Here is an 18,595-nt window from a genome sequence, read left to right as displayed (position 1 = left end):
GTTTCATTAGATGCTAACTCTAGGGAATTCCATATGACCTTTGGAGCATAGTAGTTTACGTATGATATGCCATCAGTGTCAATAGTTCTACACAGTCCTTTTAAAAGGCATGAATAGTTTGATTCGTCTGAATTTGCCAGGATTACTATAAATGTATTTCAAAATATGTACCCTCTTATTGTCATAAACCCTCAAGTTAGCTGTATCATTTCTAGACACTAAAAAGAACATAATTTAGAAATTATGTGAGAGAGCGACAGACATGACAGGGCTTATAAGAACCAAAATTTCTATATTATAGGAACATTTATGACTTAATTTCTCTGCCTCAGTCTTCTTCATCTATAATGGAAATAATAACAACCTCACTGGATTTTTGTGAGAATTAACGAGATAATACATGTAAAGCACTCTGAATAGTACCTAACACACATTAATCCTCAATAAATTCTATCTGTTATTGTTACTGATTTCATAAACAGAATACATTGATTCTTAACATAATTATTCATAGGAAAAGTCTACATCAAATTATAACCTTAAAAAGAGCTCACCGGGTGCGGTGGCTCACCTCCTGTAATCCCAGCACTTTGGGAGGCCAAGGCGGGAGGATCATGAGGTCAGGAGATTGGGAGGATCACGAGGTCAGGAGATCGAGACCATTCTGGCTAACATGGTGAAACCCCATCTCTACTAAAAATACAAAAAATTATCTGGGCGTGGTGGTGGGTGCCTGTAGTCGCAGCTGGAGGCTGAGGCAGGAGAATGGCGTGAACCCAGGAGGCGGAGCTTGCCGTGAGCCGAGATCACGCCGCTGTGCTCCAGCCTGGGCAACAGAGCGAGACTCTGTCTCAAAAAAAAAAAAAAAAAGAACTAAAATAGACCCAGAAATAATATGCTTGGCAGGCCTTCAAAAAGATAACTCATATTAATTAACCATATAAAGTACATGGCAGTATTGTAAATGTTCTAAACAAAGTTTACGTCATATTTTCAAAATAGTCCATCTTGTGCTAGAAAATTCTCAAAGACCTTTAGATCATAAAATTTACTGATGATATACTATTGGCATCAGTATTCTTCACAGTCCTTTTAAAAAGCATGAATAGTTATTAGAAAAATTTATTGTCATAGAGAAATCCTGATGAGATGTGACTAATTCTTCAAAATACTCTGTGCACATTAATAGTGTTCTTTCTGAAGATATTTAAATGTTAATTAAATTTATTAAATGTTATTAAATATTAATTTAAATATCTTCAGATGTAAAAGTAATTTAATACTGGGATGTGATGTGTATTATTTAAAAAAGTATTCTGTTTATGAATCAAAAGCACCTTAAAAGTTTTTTTTTTTTTTTTTTTTTGAGATAGAGTCTCGCTCTGTTTGTTGCCCAGGCTGGAGTGCAATGGTGCGATCTCGGCTCACTGCAAGCTCTGCCTCCCGGGTTCACGCCATTCTCCTGCCACAGCCTCCCGAGTATCTGGGATTACAGGTGCCCGCCACCATGCCCGGCTAATTTTTTGTATTTTTTTTTTTAATAGAGACGGGGTTTCACTGTGTTAGCCAGAATGGTCTCGATCTCCTGACCTCGTGATCCGCCCACCTCGGCCTCCCAAAACCTTAAAAGTTATTAATTAAATTTTGACTTGCTTTATAGCAGCAGTTCTCAAAAATATTGTTCAGAGAGGCCACAAGGTCACACCTACTTCTGTAATTGTAGTTAAGATGTCATCTGCCTTTTTCACTCATTCTCTCACACGTGTGCAGTGTTGTTTTCCAGAGGCTGTATGATATGTGACAACACAATAGGTTGAATACAGAAGGAGATATCAGAATCTAGCTTCTATTCAGCCAGACATTAAGGAAATTTGCTAAAGAATTTTTTAAATGCCACTCTTCTCAAAAATTTTTAGTTTTGGAGAATATACTTATTTCTCATAAAAATATTGTTCAGGTTAATCGGTAAAAAATTACTTTTGAAGAGATTAGTAAGTAAATGTCTTTAAATTTTCTGTTTTCATTTCTAATATGGTAGATTTTCATAGAACCCATTATAAGCGAAAGATCTTTTGTTTAATCGTGGGTAAAAGCATCCTATGACCAAAATGTTTGACAACCATGGTCCTTTTGGATATACCATTCTATTCACTCCTTCCACTTTCATGGCAGATTCTTGGCTCTTTAATATATTATGTGCTTATTTGTCTTTTATGCCCTAAAAGTTACAATTTTATTTTTATCAAAATTATTATTCTAAGTGTTTTTATCAGATATTAATCATTTTTATTCTAGACCCAAATAATGAGTAAATGTCTTAATTTACAGGTTGCAAACACCAAAAAACAATGTAATATACAAATTTCTCGATTAACAGAAGAACTTTCAGCCCTTCAAATGGTATGTTTGACTATACTGATATTTTCTTCCAAATATTGCTTATTTTAAAGGCCAAGATATATACTATTGGGGATTCATTCATTCAAAAGATACTTATTAAACCAAGCCCTGGCTAGGTGCTAAGAAAAAAGTGAAAATCCAGATAGACATGTTTGCAGCAGTCTTATGGCTTATGTTCTAGCAGGAAAGATAGGTGGCATTTATCACATTTTACTGTAACTACCTGTCTTTGACAGAGAATGCACAGGATGCTATTGCTAGCTGTAGCTCCTATCATATGCTGAGTTTATCTGGGAAACCAAGGAGAAAGAGAAAGTATATATAACAGTGGGAAGGAAGAAAGACAGAAAGCTTCCTGAAAGAAATGAATACTGAGGAATGAGTAGGCCAAGAGGGGAGAGGAAAAGAATACTTGTGTGGCTAGAGGTGGGATTGGAAATAGAAGTTTAACTTGAAGATCTGATGTAATGAAATTTAATAACCTTGCTTACAAGAGAATAAAAGTATAACAATTTTCAAGAATTTAGAAAATGTTTGTAAATTCACAAACTCTCATCTTTTCTGACTCCCTGTATCACTTTTTATCTCTATTACAAAATTTATCGATGAATCATATCTTGTAATAACTATCATGCATTAGGTGTATGTTGAGCATACACACTCTGTCTCTCTCCATGAAAATCTTATCTCTGCAATTAGATTGTAAGCATCTCAACATAGTAGAGTCTTACGCCTTCCTTTATTTTCCCTATTGCTTGCCTAGTACAGTGTTTTGCAGAGTATATTTTTAAATGTTTATCAACTGAATGGTATATTTAAACACTCTGAAAGAAGGATCACATTTTCTTTCGCCATTCTACAAACTTTGGAGAGCCCATGATGAGACCTTAATCATTGTGTATTGGTCCCAAATGTAATAGAACAAGGAATATTTATTTTGTATTTGTTTGTTTAATGTCACTTATTTTAATAATGTAGGAACATGAAGTAAAATTAGTGGGATGCAATGTGGCCAGTTGGTCACATGTAATTTTTTGTTGTTGCACAGTTTTGCTTCCTTTTCTATCACCCAGTTATTTTGCTTGTTCTCTTTCATGGGCTGATTAACTATCAAGAGATTCATATCTTTGTGGAAAAAGGAGTAGAAGGGTACTACCCCAAGTCCAAGATCATTTAATGGATGGTAAATTCTGCAAGGGCATGAATATTCATTCTTTCTATATTCTCAAGGGAACAAGGACTGGCTAAGACTTCCAGGGATTTTTCAAATCATTGTTAGCTGTGTAACAACCAGAGCTATATTAAACTCACTTTAGAGTAAAAAGAATGACAATTTCAGTTTACTGCAAAAAGTGTTTCTTACAGTAAAACTATTCTATTTCATAGCTAAGTGATTTTTCTAAAGATATGAAACATCTCATAGTCATGTTGATTCTATGGGGAGAACTATACTGTGTAGTTGAAAAGTTTGAAGTATTATGTTAAAAATATGTTCAAAGGAAAACATGTTTGGCTACTTTAAGACAGATTTTCTCAAAAAATCTAAGCTACAGTTTGAAGCATAATAACCTGATGCTTGCTATTGTTTTCTATTATTAACAATTTTACTATCTAGACTAATAGCATTAGTATTAATATGCTATCCATCTATACTATTATTTACACTATGAAGTCCAGGAAAGAAGTTATGCATACTGTTGCTAACCCAAAATTAAGGTATGCTCACAGGAAGGAGAAAAACTTGTATTTTAGATGAGGGGGCAGATTATTTAATAGATTAAGAAAAAGCCGAAGCCATTATATTTCAAACTACATATCTCCCTTTGGAGACCAACACGTACCTAACAGCCTTTGTTTTCTCTGGTAAGGTGTGGTTTATCTTAAGAATATTCAAGGTTTTATTCTGCCATGTAGCAGATTGCTATTAATCTATATCAAATAAGAAAATTAATTATAAAATGTTCAAACTTACAGAAGTAACATAAAATGTTCATTATGATCTTTTCTTTTGATGCATGAATTTTTTTGGAAGTCTTTTTTTTTAGTTTCTAAATACATGAGGATTTACACTGTCTTTTATTGTTGATTTCTCATTTGGTTAGGTCGGCAGCATAGATCATGGTCTATATGATTGGTTCTTAATATGTATTGAGACTTCTTTTATAGAGTATTATTTTGGAAATACTCCATGAGTACCTGAAAAAATATCTATTATTTTGTCATATTTTCCCCCACAGGTAGGCATGTCAGTGGTGATAAGCAAATATCTCTAAGAACTTTGTAATAGTAATTTTTAATGTTTGCTTTAGTATTATAGTGCATTTCTAATAAAATTAGTATGGTAATTCTCTCTAAAGGCTTAAACTTTGCTGTCTCATTTTACCTTTTTTACCCCCAGGTTAACCAAATATTCTTTAGGCCATCATCATTTGTCAGTGAAATGGTGGATTGGGTGGAGAGGGCTATGAAGCATACTTACACATGCATTTCTTTATATACCACTTACCAGCCCCAGAAGTGTGAGCCAGACTTTGTTATTAACATATATACTAAAAATCACATGGGAGGAGTTATGAATGTAGGTAAAATCCCAAATTTAGCACTGAAACTACCCTCTCCTAGATAAGCAACTTACTGTATGAATATGTGGAATATTAATGTTGCATTTTGTATACACTTAGGGTTCTATCTTAATAAAAGATATTAAATTTAAATTTGTCAACTGATTTGTAACATAGAGTAAAGATCTTCATTATAATCAATGGTGATTAATTTTGGGTCACAAAATAAGCTTACTTTAAAATTTAAAAACATACTGAAATACACTTCTTCTGTAAAATAATTGAACATCATTAGTAAGTAGTGCACGGTTAGCAAAGCGGTTCCTCCAAAGCATGATTCACAATTAGAAAAAAAAAAAAAAAAAAAAAAGAGGAAAAAAAGCCATACCCATTACCCATTCTCCAAAATAAATGTATAAATACAAATAATTGTGAAGAACTAATAATTATAATGATTTTTTTGTTTTAGGTTCATTAGCAAAATGTTAAATTTTATTATCTAATTGATATGCTTGCTAAATACAGAGTAAAATCTTTTGAGCAGAAATACTTTATGTTCATGCTAATAAAATATTTTTAGTATTTCTGTTGGCTGTAATTTTTGTAAAGAAAAAAGTTAACTTTGTTAGAATTTATACACCCACATATCTGTTAGGCCATAGGTTATCCCTGAGGGTTTTGTGCCACTATCTGGTTCTATGTTCCCTTTTCAAAATACTTGATAAGAGTATATAAAAAGAAAATCTATAGTATGAGAAAGGGGTTCTATTTATTTTTTTCTCCCTGGAATCCCCCAACCTCAGTCTGTTTAATTAGAACTCCTTGGCATCCTACTGCTGGAGGCAATTTCTGAAATCCTGGGTTAGGTTGCTCTTCAAATATTGAGTTTTGTTTTGTTTTTAATCAATATAACCTTAAACTTGTGTTGATAACTATGATATTCCCATTATGAACAAATTATTTTACTTCCTCATTTTTCCCCACTTTTCTTAAGATGTTACCAAATGTATATATTTACAATATGACTTGAATTTATAGGAGTGTGCTGAAAAACAAGGCCAAATTGAACGAATCATTAAGGAAAAAAAAGCAGTGGAAGAAGAACTAGAAAAGGTAAAAAGGAAATATAACTACCTAAAACCCAACTGCAAATATGCAACATTACTGTCTGCTTCCATCATGCCATCTACTAGCAATTCCTTTATTTGTTAGTATTGTCCTGGTAAGTTTTTCTTTTCTTTCTTTTTTTTGCAATGGAGTCTCACTCTGTCACCCAGGCTGGAGTGCAGTGGCGCGATCTCGGCTCACTGCAACCTCCACCTCCTGGGTTCAAGCAATTCTCCTGCCTCAGCCTCCTCAGTAGCTGGGACTACAGGCGCGTGCCACCACGCCTGGCTAATTTTTTTGTATTTTTAGTAGAGACGGGGTTTCACCATGTTAGCCAGGATGGTCTCTATCTCCTGACCTCGTGATCCGCCCGCCTCAGCCTCCCACTTTTCTTAAATATATTCTGAGTCTGCAGTTAAATACTGATGTTGTCTGGATACAATTCTTTTCCAAGAGTGGCTGTATTCTTTGAACTTCGTACTTAAATATATAAATTTTGTGAAGTAGCTATATTTCTTGCTTAAACCTCATCCTACAAATTTTCACTTTGTCTTTACTTTCTTTTTGAATTTTATGTTAGCTGTTATGGTGCTTAGGCCATCTATAAATAAAACAAGTATATATAAGCAGAAAATCATAGCATTGCTATGATTTTTACCTTTTGGAAGTACAGATTTTAATTTCACACTTAGGAAGAATATTTAGCCCTGTGATATTTCAGAAAAACTATTGGGAGAAGTCCATAATTTAAAATTTTCATCTCTTTCATATACTTTTTTATTAGCAGTAATATCCTACTCTTTTAAAGTACCTTGGGAAAAGAAAGGGAGGCCAAATTTGATTGAGCACTTACTGTGTTTTAGGTGCTGCATTAAGAACTTTCATACAGAGGTTAAGTAACTTACCCAATGTTAAAAAGTGGTAAATGGTAGAGTCAGAGTTTGATTTTCAAAGAAGAGCTATGTAGCATAAAAATTATGGTCTATATCTATTATGAACATGAAAAAATTATGACATCAGTAAAAGAGTAATACACAAAGCAAAACATAATGTACAATTCCATTTGTGAAAAAAAAAAATACATGTGTTCAAAGTAGGACTTAGGGTTACCACTCTCCTGCAAGGTAGGTCCCTTCTGAGTTTCCATCTGCATATCAGTTCACATTTAGATTGCCACCTGTTATACATCAGGGTTTGGGATGAATGTTTTAACATCACATGGCAAAGGTTAAGGAAAAGGCTTTTGGGGAAATGTAAAATTTACAAGGCAAAAGACAACAGGTAAAGAGAAAGCACAGCGCCTTATTCTCCCACTGTTCCACAGACCAGTGTTCTAAGGTCAAAGTACTGCTGGGTCTGAAGCATAAATCTATATTCCAGTAGTGGAATGTTGACGTGCTGATACTCCATGTTTTTATAGAGAGTGACAAAGCAGTCCTGTCAGTGGGGAAGGCACAGGTTACTTGGCCAGGCAGTCTGGATTTTGAGGGTAGCTGTGTGCAGGATTTGCTTCAACATGTGAACTGCTTAGCACCTGGAGACCTTGGATCTTGTAGGATGTTACAGACCCTGTGCTGTAAGAGGGAGCCCCATTGCATGGAAAGTTGAGGTTGGGTACAACCACCACTGCTGAGGAAGGGGGAAGCCCCATCCAAGCTAGATCATTGTCCAGGTAACCCAGAGTGAGATTCTGGAGTCACTTGCAGAGAGTTCTAGTTATTGCACCATGGCATGTATCTTTATTTTTGAATATTGGAAAAGAGGATTGTATTGAACGGTATTCATCAAAGAATCACCAGTGGTTATCTCTAAGTTGACATTTATTTTTACTTCAGCTGCTTTACATTTTTTATTATTGCATAGTTTACCATGAGCATGAATAATTCCAAAAAAAAAACTCTATTTTTTAAGAGACAAGGTCTTGCCCTATTGCCCAGACTAGAGTACAATGAACATGATCATGGCTCACTGCAGCCTCCATCTGGGCTCAAGGATCCTCCTACCTGAGCCTCCCTTAATAGCTGGGACTGCAGGTGTGAGCCACCATGCCCAGCTAATTTTTTAATACTTTTTTTAGATGACGGGGTCTTGCTATGTTGCCCAGGCTGGTCTCAAAACAATTACTGTTTTATATATCAGTTTTTAGCATTTTATTTTGTGAATGTGACAGAACCAGATTTAATTATTGATGTGTTTCATATGTTACAGTCGGAACAAATGAACACATGATCATGGCTTTTTGTTTCTTCCATTGATTTCTGTTTCTAAACTGTTTATTAAGACAGTTTCTTCTGTAGTATTATATACCTAATAAGCCTTTTCTGCAGATTTACCGTGAAGGCAGAGGAAATGAGAGTGATTACAGAAAACTGGAAGAAATGCACCAAAGATTCCTGGTTTCAGAGCGTTCAAAAGATGATCTTCAGCTAAGACTTACGAGAGCAGAAAATAGAATAAAACAACTTGAAACTGAGTAAGTTTTTCTTTTGGATTTTCTGTGATAACATCTTCAGGATTCACACAATTTTTGACAGATTCTCTACCTTTTTTTTTTTTTTGGTAGGACTTACAATATATCTTATGTTGAAAAAAAAAATTAGGACCAAATATAATTTTATTCAAGATTATTTCTGAAAACAAATTTCTGCAGGAAGAAAAGATTTAACAGTAGCATACCATTTTCTTTTAAATGTATCCTTTCTGGCAGTTAAATAGGATGTTTATAATATTGTTGTCTTTGTACCAATTGTGCAGCTATTATAGTAGCTTGCTTATATTCTTTTATACTACCTATACTTAGTGTATTTCTTGTTATAGTGAATATTCTATAATGATCCATCTTGTATATTTTATTATCTGTAAAAGTGATAAAGTCATAATTTGACATATCCATTTTATTTTTTACCTCCCCACCCTGACAGTATTACCTAATATAGTAAAATTTTCTTATTTGAATTGCCTGAAATCTCAATCTGTGTATGTGTTCAAAATATATTTTTTAAATAAATGCTAATACCTAAGTTACTTAATAAAGATTTTTTTAATAAGAGATCTTGCAAATTTGTTTAATAAATATATGTGTAATTTTCAATAACCTATTCAGATAATCTGCTCATATGGTTACTTCCAGATCAAACCTGCAGGAGGAGCTGGTTTATTCCAGCATAAATCTTGTATGTACTAAGAGAAGTATCACACATGAAGGCTTTTCCCAATACCATACATTCACGGGATTTCTCTCCAGTGTATATATCCATATGTCTCTTAAGGGAGGAGTATTGAATAAAAGCATTCCTGCATTTGTTTTAATTCACATGGTGTCTCTGCATTATGAGTATTTTGCGTGTGTACAGTAAAAGGAGATATCGAAGTCTTCTTTATGTTCCTTATATTCATAAAGCTATTATCCAGGATGAACTCTCACATACTTCCTAAAGGGTGTAAACATAGAATAAGGTGCGAGGACTGGGTAAAAGACCTTCCCATGTTCCTTACTTTCAAAAAACTTCCCTCCAGGATAAATTTTGAAGGCTGAGTGAAGGATAAGGATTAGCCCATCTTCTTTAGATTTACCGGGCTTCTTTCCAATATGAGTTATTTTCCTTCATTAAGGAAATGAGAAATGACTAAAAGGTTCCCATGCATTCTTTTTATAAGCAGAGTTCTTCTCCTCAGTATCAATTCTTACACGTTCATCAAGACAGGAGGAATTAATGAAGGCTTTCCCACATTCTCCACATACGAAGAGTTTTCCCCTAAGTTTTCATATGTGCTTTAAGGTATATTTGATGAATTTTTTTCTTAGTCACTTCATTTAAAGGGTTTCTCTTGAGTGTGAGTTCTCTTGTCCATTTCTAATTTCAGGAATGCTTGGAGTGCTGTAGTCTTACATCTCCTTTAATCTCTGGGAATCCCCTTTTCTGTATTTTTTTTGTTGTTGTTGCAAATAATTTGTTTTAAAAACTGAGTTCTTAGTAATGTAGAGTTTCCCCCACTACATGCATGTATATTGATGCTATTTGCTCTGTCTCATGTAGTTCCTAAAAACTGGTAATTAGACCCAGAGGCTTGATCTGGTCTAGATTTCTTTTTTTGTTGTTGCTTTTGGAAGAATTCTTCATAGATGATCATATTGTGGACTTCTATTAGGAGGCTCACAATCTGTGGTTGTTTCTGATCTCAGCATCTTCTGATGTTAGCATCCTTTTATTATCATTGCCTAGATATGTCATTTTATTAGGAACTTTATCAGCCTAGGTTTAGACAGAAAAAAGACTATGAGTATTGTGGGAATACAGGATTTAATGTAGGAAACAATTTACAAGAACATGGGAGTTGCTGGGGAAGCAAAGATCTAGAAAGGCAGAGGTAGAGATCAAAGAAAATCAGTCACTAACTGTGTTCACCCAAAGCACTGGCAGATATGGGCAGGTCAGAATGCCAAAATAGGACCATCAAGGAGTGGTTCTTGGTGATAAAACTGCCACCATGTGAAAGTTGCTTCTTTATTTTAAGAATTTTTCTGCTTGCAAAATACTTTTAACTAGTAGTTTTCTTAAACTTTCACAATATTAGTAGCATTTCCATACAATTCCCTGTGAAACCTGTTAACCAGGGAATATTCACAGTGCTTATCTGTTATTGAAAAGATGGAAGTTTTAAAAGATAGGAATAAAAATTAGCAGTATATTGATTTGAAGCAACATTAATGTATAGCGGTTGTCTCACCCGGTGATCAGTGGTCCATTGTTGAGACAGTTCAGGAAATATAATCCGTGTAACCTATGATAAAACAAGAAGTTTACAGAACTAGAAGTTTATAAAAAGTATTTCTAAGACATATAATGGGGAAATATAAAAGTAGATTTTATAATTTAGTAATACAGTCAGCTATTGTGTTAGTCCATGGAGTTTATTGATTAAGTAAAGGAGTTTTGGTTATTATCCGCTTCATCCTTTTTTTGTTGCTTCAGTTCATTCCCTTGAAGTTCTACATACACAGTGATTCTTCATGTTAGTATAAATTTGAAAGAAGTCTCACATTGATTTTCTGGATAAGTGATAACAGTTCAATTCATCTGTTCTTAGTTAAGATTTGAATATATTTAAGTTGAATGTATTTGCCTGGTATAACATAACATTTTGAAACCACGTAGTTTCAGTCTAAAGTGGAAAGAAATGGCTCAGAATAAAGCAAACAAAAGTCCATGTGATAAAATGTAGACAGACTTTTATCTTCTACCATAGATCATGAAGTTTAAGGATTCTTTTCGTTTCATTTTTTAATCAGCTCCTCAGAAGAAATATCACGTTACCAAGAAATGATTCAGAAACTTCAAAATGTATTGGAGTCTGAGAGAGAGAACTGTGGGCTTGTCAGTGAACAAAGGCTAAAACTTCAGCAAGAAAATAAACAGTTACGGAAAGAGACTGAGAGTTTAAGGAAGATTGCCCTGGAGGCTCAAAAAAAAGCCAAAGTAAAGGTATTTTCAAGACTAGAGTTAAATGTGTACTTATGAAAATCAAAGTGTAGAGAATATTTAGAGAGACCTAGCAAAACATCTTTAAGGCCCCCTTTTTTTTTTTTTTTGCCTTCTCATCAGATAGCACTAAATCATAATTCAGAGTGTTAACCAATCATTTCTGTGTTGTAGAAATTGGCAGGCATACTTGAAAATGATTGCCTTTGCTACACACAAAAAAATTCTTTTCCAACCACGAAATATACTGATATTCCTGCCAAAGCAATTTAAGCAGCACTAGCAAAACCATAGATTAGATAAGTTTACAGACTGCCTTCCTCTCTTCTCACTGTATAGTAGCCTTTGAAAAGTTGAACTTCTCTAAAACTAACTGTATAGAGGGTGTTAAAGCAGTAGGCTCTGAGAACCATTCATAGCTAGTCTGAAAATTCCATGGCAGGAAGAAGGCAAGAGGCAAAAATGTCATCTAAAACAAATTCCCTTTCTTTTCTCTTTTATTTCCTTCTCCTTTGATGCTTATATGGTTTGGTAACAGGAAGATGATCCTCTTTTTAAGGGACTTTCAAGAAACACAAGAATTTTCATCAACATCTTGCTTACCTTTCCCCATGTCATGAGACTTGTAAAAAGTGGCACTAACTTTTTATGATAAATATCTACATCTTCCAATTTCATAGTAAGAATATGAAGAGGTCATGTCACTGTTTTATTTTGGTTTTTATTGCTGCAAGGATTCCTAAGAAGTCATATTCCAACCTAATTCATGTCAACATAAATTTATTGAATGCCTCCTATTGCAGGTATGAAATGCCCTAGTTATTTGTAAAACCTTGAACTCTGAAATGAAAAAGAGAGTCTTATTTACAAAGAAGTTTGTACTTTTAGCTTTAGACTATGGGAGTTCTTTGAAGAACAAGGAGAGGACCCATACCACCAGATATCAAGACTTGATAAAAAGCTAAAATAATTTAGACAATGTGTTGTCAACATAAGAATAATCAACTTGATCAATGGCAAAAAATTGAGTCTAGAAACAAACTCATTTATCATAATCACTTGATTTATAACAAAGGTACCATTGCAGTTCAGTGGGGGGGAAACTGGCTTCACAAATGGTGCTAGATCCGTCAGATCCATATTTTAAAAATAAAACTTAACTCCTATATCACAGCATATATGCAAATTAGTTGGAGCTGCCTTGTAGACCTAAATGTGAAATGATAGTTTCTAGGAGAAAATCTTCATGCCTTTGGGTTGGAAATATTTCTTAAACAGAGCACAAAAAAACACTAATCATAGTGAAAAATCCAAGCTGAATTGGATTTCACTAAAATTAAGATATTTTTAGTCACCAAAAGACACCATTAAGAAAGGGAAAAATGGGAGAAAGTATTTGTAGTGCATATAACCAAAAATAGAACTAACTCATATCCAAAATATAAAAACTCTTACCAATTAATAAGAAAAATATTAATAAGGAAAAAACAGCTAATAGCTAATAAGGAAAAAAATAGATACTCCATTTCCAGAAAAGGGCAAAAGACTTAAGTAGGCACTTCATAAAATAGCATATAGGCAAATATGTTCAACTTCATTATTTTTCAGGAGAATTTAAATTAAAACCACAAGATAACACTACACACCACCAGAATGGCTAAAATTAAAAAGACTAAAAATATGAAGTATTTTTAAGAATATAAAGCAATTAGAACTTTGATAGATACTGCTGGGAATGTAGCCGTATCTTTTGAAGCCAGACATACATACATCCTGATACGGTTTGGCTGTCTTCCTACCCAAATCTCATCTTGAATTGTAGTTCCATAATCCCAACGTGTCATGGGAGGGACCCAGTGGGAGGTAATTGAATCATGGGGGTGGGTTTTCCCATGCTTTTATCTAAGGAGCTTTTAAAAATATAAGAGAAAAATATTTGTAACCCAATAAAAAATCATGTGAGAGTTGAACAGAATCTGCAATCTAAGAAAAAAACAGTAGGCAGTAAGCAGTTTAAACTCACCATTAATTAATTGCTAAGTATCTCTGAGTGAAAGTGCAGCTAAAAGTATTAAATGGTACATATTTAGAGTCTAAAATTCAGTCATAAGAAAGTAATTAAAATATTTCATAAATAAGTTCATTGCAGCATTATTTATAATAAATTAGAAACAACCTAAATATCTAGAAGTAAATAATTATGTTACATCTATATGTATAGTAAAATTATGGAAAATACAAAACATTAAAAAGACAAATATAAAGTCCCTCTACTCTACTCCCAAAACTCAGATAATACTTCTACATAATTGCTTTTATTTATGAATTTTAAAATTGTTACTATAGTGTATAAAGGATTACTACCTGTGCATGTACACATATATATTTTTGACATATAGTGTATATGTTTTTAATAAGATACTGTATTGTCATTAAAAACTGTATTTCCAAATAATTTATAATGCATTTATATTGATACACCCTATGATTAAAAAATATATGTGTATACACACATACAGGTAGTAATCCTTTACATATTGTAATAACAATTTTAGAATTCATAAATAAAAACAATTATGTGGAAGTTAGAAGGGATTATCTGAGTTTTGGGACTAGAAGGACCTTATATTTGTCTTTTTAATGCTTTGTATCTTCCATAATTTTATAATATATATTTGTTTTGTTTTCTTTTTTTTAAATCATGGGTGGGGATGGAATCAATGAATTTTCCCTACTAGTACTCCACTTGATCCATCTTTAACATTTCACTTTAATGTTTTGTTATTTTCCGTAATTTTACAATATATATTTGTTTTCTTTTCTTTTTTTTATAATGAGTGGGGGTGGAATCAATGAATTTTTCCTATCTAGTACTCCACTCAATCCGTCTTTAACATTTCAGGGTAGTAACTGATGGTATGGACAACAAAAGAGTAATAGAAAGTTTATCTACGCCACATATCTCACCAAATCTGTATCTAGCTTAAGAGAATAGCCATTGATAAAGAGTCGAACCTCTTAACTAACTAGCTATAATTATCTTTTATGGAGGAGGAAGGCTGTCAGATAAATTGCTTTGTAACTGATTCTTTCTTTGACAAAATAGGAACCTGGTGCACCTACACCTTGCTGTTTTTCTCCCCCTTGCAAAAGAGTATGATCTTCAGTAGATAAACTGAAAGAAGCCAAAAAGATAAAGACAGTGAGATATTGGGAGGTCAGTTGGCTACAAACCTTAACAATTTATCATATGAAGTTTTCATTTGATCTTAATGCCACTGCATTGATTTCAGCCCTCGATTTCTCCTTTTCTAACCACTCCTTTTGCCAGGGCTCTCCATTTCTTTATGGTCTAAATTCCCCCTCATAACCATCTAAAATTAAGAAATGGAGTCGTTTCCAGCAATTCAGTTATCTACTTGTGTGGATATTTCTCTGTAAAGGAAGGAAGAAGGAAGAAAGAAGAGAGACCATAAAACCCTTTTTCCCATCCAACATTCTGAATTTTATCATTAATAGAATTTTTGTAATCGGAGATCAGTTGTTGTGGCCCTTAGCCTGTCAGCATTACCACAGACCTGTCCAATTTAGGTAGTAATTTGAATTGTATCTACTAAAGGCTATGGAGCTTGTTAGAGACAGAATTTTGACATCAAAAAGCCACCATTCAATCTGCAAGTATGTTTTGACAACCGCACTATGTTCCAAAAGTTGAAATAGGTAAGCAGAAAGAGATTATTTCAGGCAAAAGAAACAGCATGTGAAAAGAACCAAAGAATAAAAAGGCATTATAGTGGAAATAAAAGAAAGGGAAGGGAATAGTGTGACACAACACAAGCTTGTAAAAGTAAGCAGGGACCAGGTTATCATAAAGGGTCTTAAAGCAAAGCTTGTGAAACTATAAATAGATTTTCCAAGTGAAAATGGGGAGTAAACTAGGCAGCCAAATTCTAAAACTGTACAGATGCATAGATCAGTTTTGTGTGCATATGTGGTTTGTTATTGTTGTTGTTTTTGTTGTTGTTTGTTTGAGAAACTCTGTTGCCCAGGCTAGACTGCAATGATGTGATCTTGGCTCACTGCCACTGCCACCTCCCAGGTTCAAGCGATTCTTCTGCCTCACCCTCCTGAGTAGCTGGGATTACAGGCACCCACCACCTCGCCTGGCTAATTTTTGTGTTTTTAGTAGAGATGGAGTTTCACCATGTTGGCCAGGCTGGTTTCGAACTCCTGACCTCAAGTAATCTGCCTGCCTCAGCTTCCCAAAGTGCTGGGATTACAGGCATGAGCCACCGCACCTGGTCCATAGATCAGTTTTTAACATGTGTTCATAAAAGAGAGCGAGACAGACACTCACAGGGGCTGTACTTTTTGTTTTCCACCTGAGATGTTAGACCAACATGACTTCTCCAGAGGAGATGAAGATTAAGGCAGGGAAGGAGAAAGGACAGGCAGTCTAAATTTGCAGAATCTAATAATTCAAAAATTATTAAGATAGCAGCAGGGGTCAAGGGGCCTCAGGAGGCTTGCACAGCAGTAATACAACACAAAACTAACACATCCAAGATTGTTTTTCCAGTGTCTGTATTTATAAAGTCTTCAATTTCTGCATGTGTACTATTTGAGAAAGCAAATTGAAGAGTTTTAGGAAGCATTTTGCATTTAGCAGGGGTGGCAAGGACAGGATGTTTGCAGTTTGCTCCAATGAGCCAAGAATTTTGTTGTTGTTGGGCCTTGTTTTGTGTTTTTTGACACACTAAAGTTGATCTCATTGTTTTTTGAGTTTGAAAGTAACCATGTTTAATGAATTACTAGAAGTCTAGCCAGCTGTGGCCGTTTGTAAAGCAATTAAAGTATCACAAGATAGATGTTCTTTATACTTCTTTAGTATAGCAAAATATAGATGGCCTGAGAGTACAATAAGGAAGTCAGATCATCTTGCTGCCTTTTTCCACAAGTGTTTTTCATCTGAACCACAAAACATAGAAAAATATTTCAGTAACTTTTTTCTCAATTTCCCCAAAAATGGTACTTAGGTAGTTACATTCTAGACACATATGAAAGAAGGCAAATCATTATATACATTGGATGCCTTAAAGCATTAGGGCTTAATTCTCTCCCTGAACCCCAGCAGAGAAAGCTTCTAGGGTATCCAAAGAGCATTTACTTATAAGTTCATTCTGCAATTAAAGTGCTTTTACTATAATGACATAAATTCTTAGAAGTGTACTGAAGACATTTTCGTAAGAGATTTTCAAAATCATTATTTATATTGTCTCTTTCTCCTGAAAAATAATTCATTCATTAATCATTCACTAATACTGCAGCTGAAGTGGTAAAGAAATTCCTGTATATAATTATCTTTGACTTTACAAAGCCCTTTGAAAGAGTTTCAAATTTAGTATGTAAATCAAAAGTGGTTTGAGTAAATACTTAACTCAGATACCAACAGCATCAACACTTTCCTTGGATTCTGGCAACAGAAATCAGAGTAAATAAAGAAAGAAGTGTTATGTTATAATAAATAGACTTTTCTTTTACTGGCATTTTAAGGTGTTAGGGAAAGTGTTGCAAAAATATATAGTTCATCATAATTCTAGTTTTACTGACATAACATTATAAGTTTTCATTTGTGATAAAGACCAATTGTAAACTTAATTTCTTTTTTTCTTTTTTTTTTTTGAGACAGAGTTGTACTCTGTCACCCGGGCTGGAGTGCAGTGGTGTGATCTCAGCTCACTGCAACCCCCACCTCCTGGGTTCAAGCAATTCACCTGTCTCAGCCTCCTGAGTAGCTGGGATTACAGGCGCATGCCACCACGCCCAGCTAATTTTTGTATTTTTAGTAGAGATGGGGTTTCACCATGTTGGTCAGGCTGGTCTCAAAACTCCTGACCTCGTCGTGATCTGCCCACCTTGGCCTCCCAAAGTGCTGGAATTACAGGCATGAGCCACCGCACCTGACCAAACTTGATTTCTTACATAGTTTTCTCATCCAAACATTTTTGTCCCTCAGACAACACAATGAAAGATTCATTTTGTATATATCATTGATCTGTATAGCACCTATAAGAAAAGAAAAAGAAAATACATTTTCATTTTATTCTTTAGATCACTACAATGGAACATGAATTTTCAATAAAGGAACGTGGGTTTGAAGTTCAATTGAGAGAGATGGAAGACAGTAATAGAAATTCCATTGTTGAACTGAGGCATCTCCTAGCGACTCAACAGAAGGCAGCCAATAGGTGGAAAGAAGAAACGAAGAAACTTACTGAAAGTGCAGAAAGTAGAATCAGTAATCTAAAGTAAGTCTACTGCTAGTTGTTTGACATGTTTTACAGAAGAAATTCTTTAACCTATAGTTTAATGTCCTTGCCATAATCTTTTTTAAAAAATGTATAATTCTGGAACCTTATCTTTTTATCCAGTAAATATTTATGAAACTACTATAAAAATGTCATAAACCAAAGCAAATATTGTATTTTTTACAAATTTCATGCATGTTTCATAAAATGTAATAGTTTTTGTTGGATATATTAGTTTAGATAGTTGCAACAAAATCTGTTTCGCCTGCAAAGCCTGAAATATTTGTTCTCTGGCCCTTGAAAAAAAATTCTCTGACTCTTCCTCAGATGAACTTGAGATTTTGTGCTGAATGAGATGGGAAGCTCAAGAGCTTCAACATGGGAATGAGAACAGAGGGCTTTGAGCAAAGTGATGTGATCAGACTTAAATGTTCAACAGATGATTGTGATCACTGAATGATCTACTATATCACCATATGATTTACTATAGTAAACCTAAAACTACTCTAAAAAATAAAGTCTATTAAAAAAAAAAGAATAGACTGTAAGGAGGCAAGGGTAAGAGAAGGGAGAAAGAAACTAGTACTATGATAGTCTAAGTATAAAATAGTGGTGGCTTAAACTAGTTTATAAAGGGTTGGAGATAATCACAGGAAGTTTGCTTTGGGCCATTAAGTATGAGCTGCCCAAAAGATATTTAAGTCAGGATATCAACTAGTAAATTAGTATATAAGTTGAT

The 18,595-nt window shown here is 34.1% G+C and overlaps 1 protein-coding gene across 4 annotated transcripts in view; it reads left to right on the top strand.

The window, feature by feature from the left end:
- SCLT1 (sodium channel and clathrin linker 1) overlaps positions 1 to 18,595 on the top strand; it is a 216,804-nt gene that overhangs the window by 134,942 nt on the left and 63,267 nt on the right. For all 4 annotated transcript variants that reach the window (XM_063723660.1, XM_002815139.6, XM_054554496.2 and 1 more), the window contains 5 exons: positions 2,329 to 2,400; positions 6,000 to 6,074; positions 8,396 to 8,541; positions 11,359 to 11,551; positions 17,660 to 17,856. In XM_063723660.1, coding sequence (XP_063579730.1) covers positions 2,329 to 2,400; positions 6,000 to 6,074; positions 8,396 to 8,541; positions 11,359 to 11,551; positions 17,660 to 17,856 — 683 coding nt within the window. The remainder of the gene's footprint in view (positions 1 to 2,328; positions 2,401 to 5,999; positions 6,075 to 8,395; positions 8,542 to 11,358; positions 11,552 to 17,659; positions 17,857 to 18,595) is intronic.

This window comes from Pongo abelii, chromosome 3 (genome assembly GCF_028885655.2).
Source record: "Pongo abelii isolate AG06213 chromosome 3, NHGRI_mPonAbe1-v2.0_pri, whole genome shotgun sequence".
Taxonomy (NCBI): domain Eukaryota; kingdom Metazoa; phylum Chordata; class Mammalia; order Primates; family Hominidae; genus Pongo; species Pongo abelii.
Note: the sequence above shows the minus strand (reverse complement) of the source record. Positions and strands in the feature narration are given on the sequence as shown.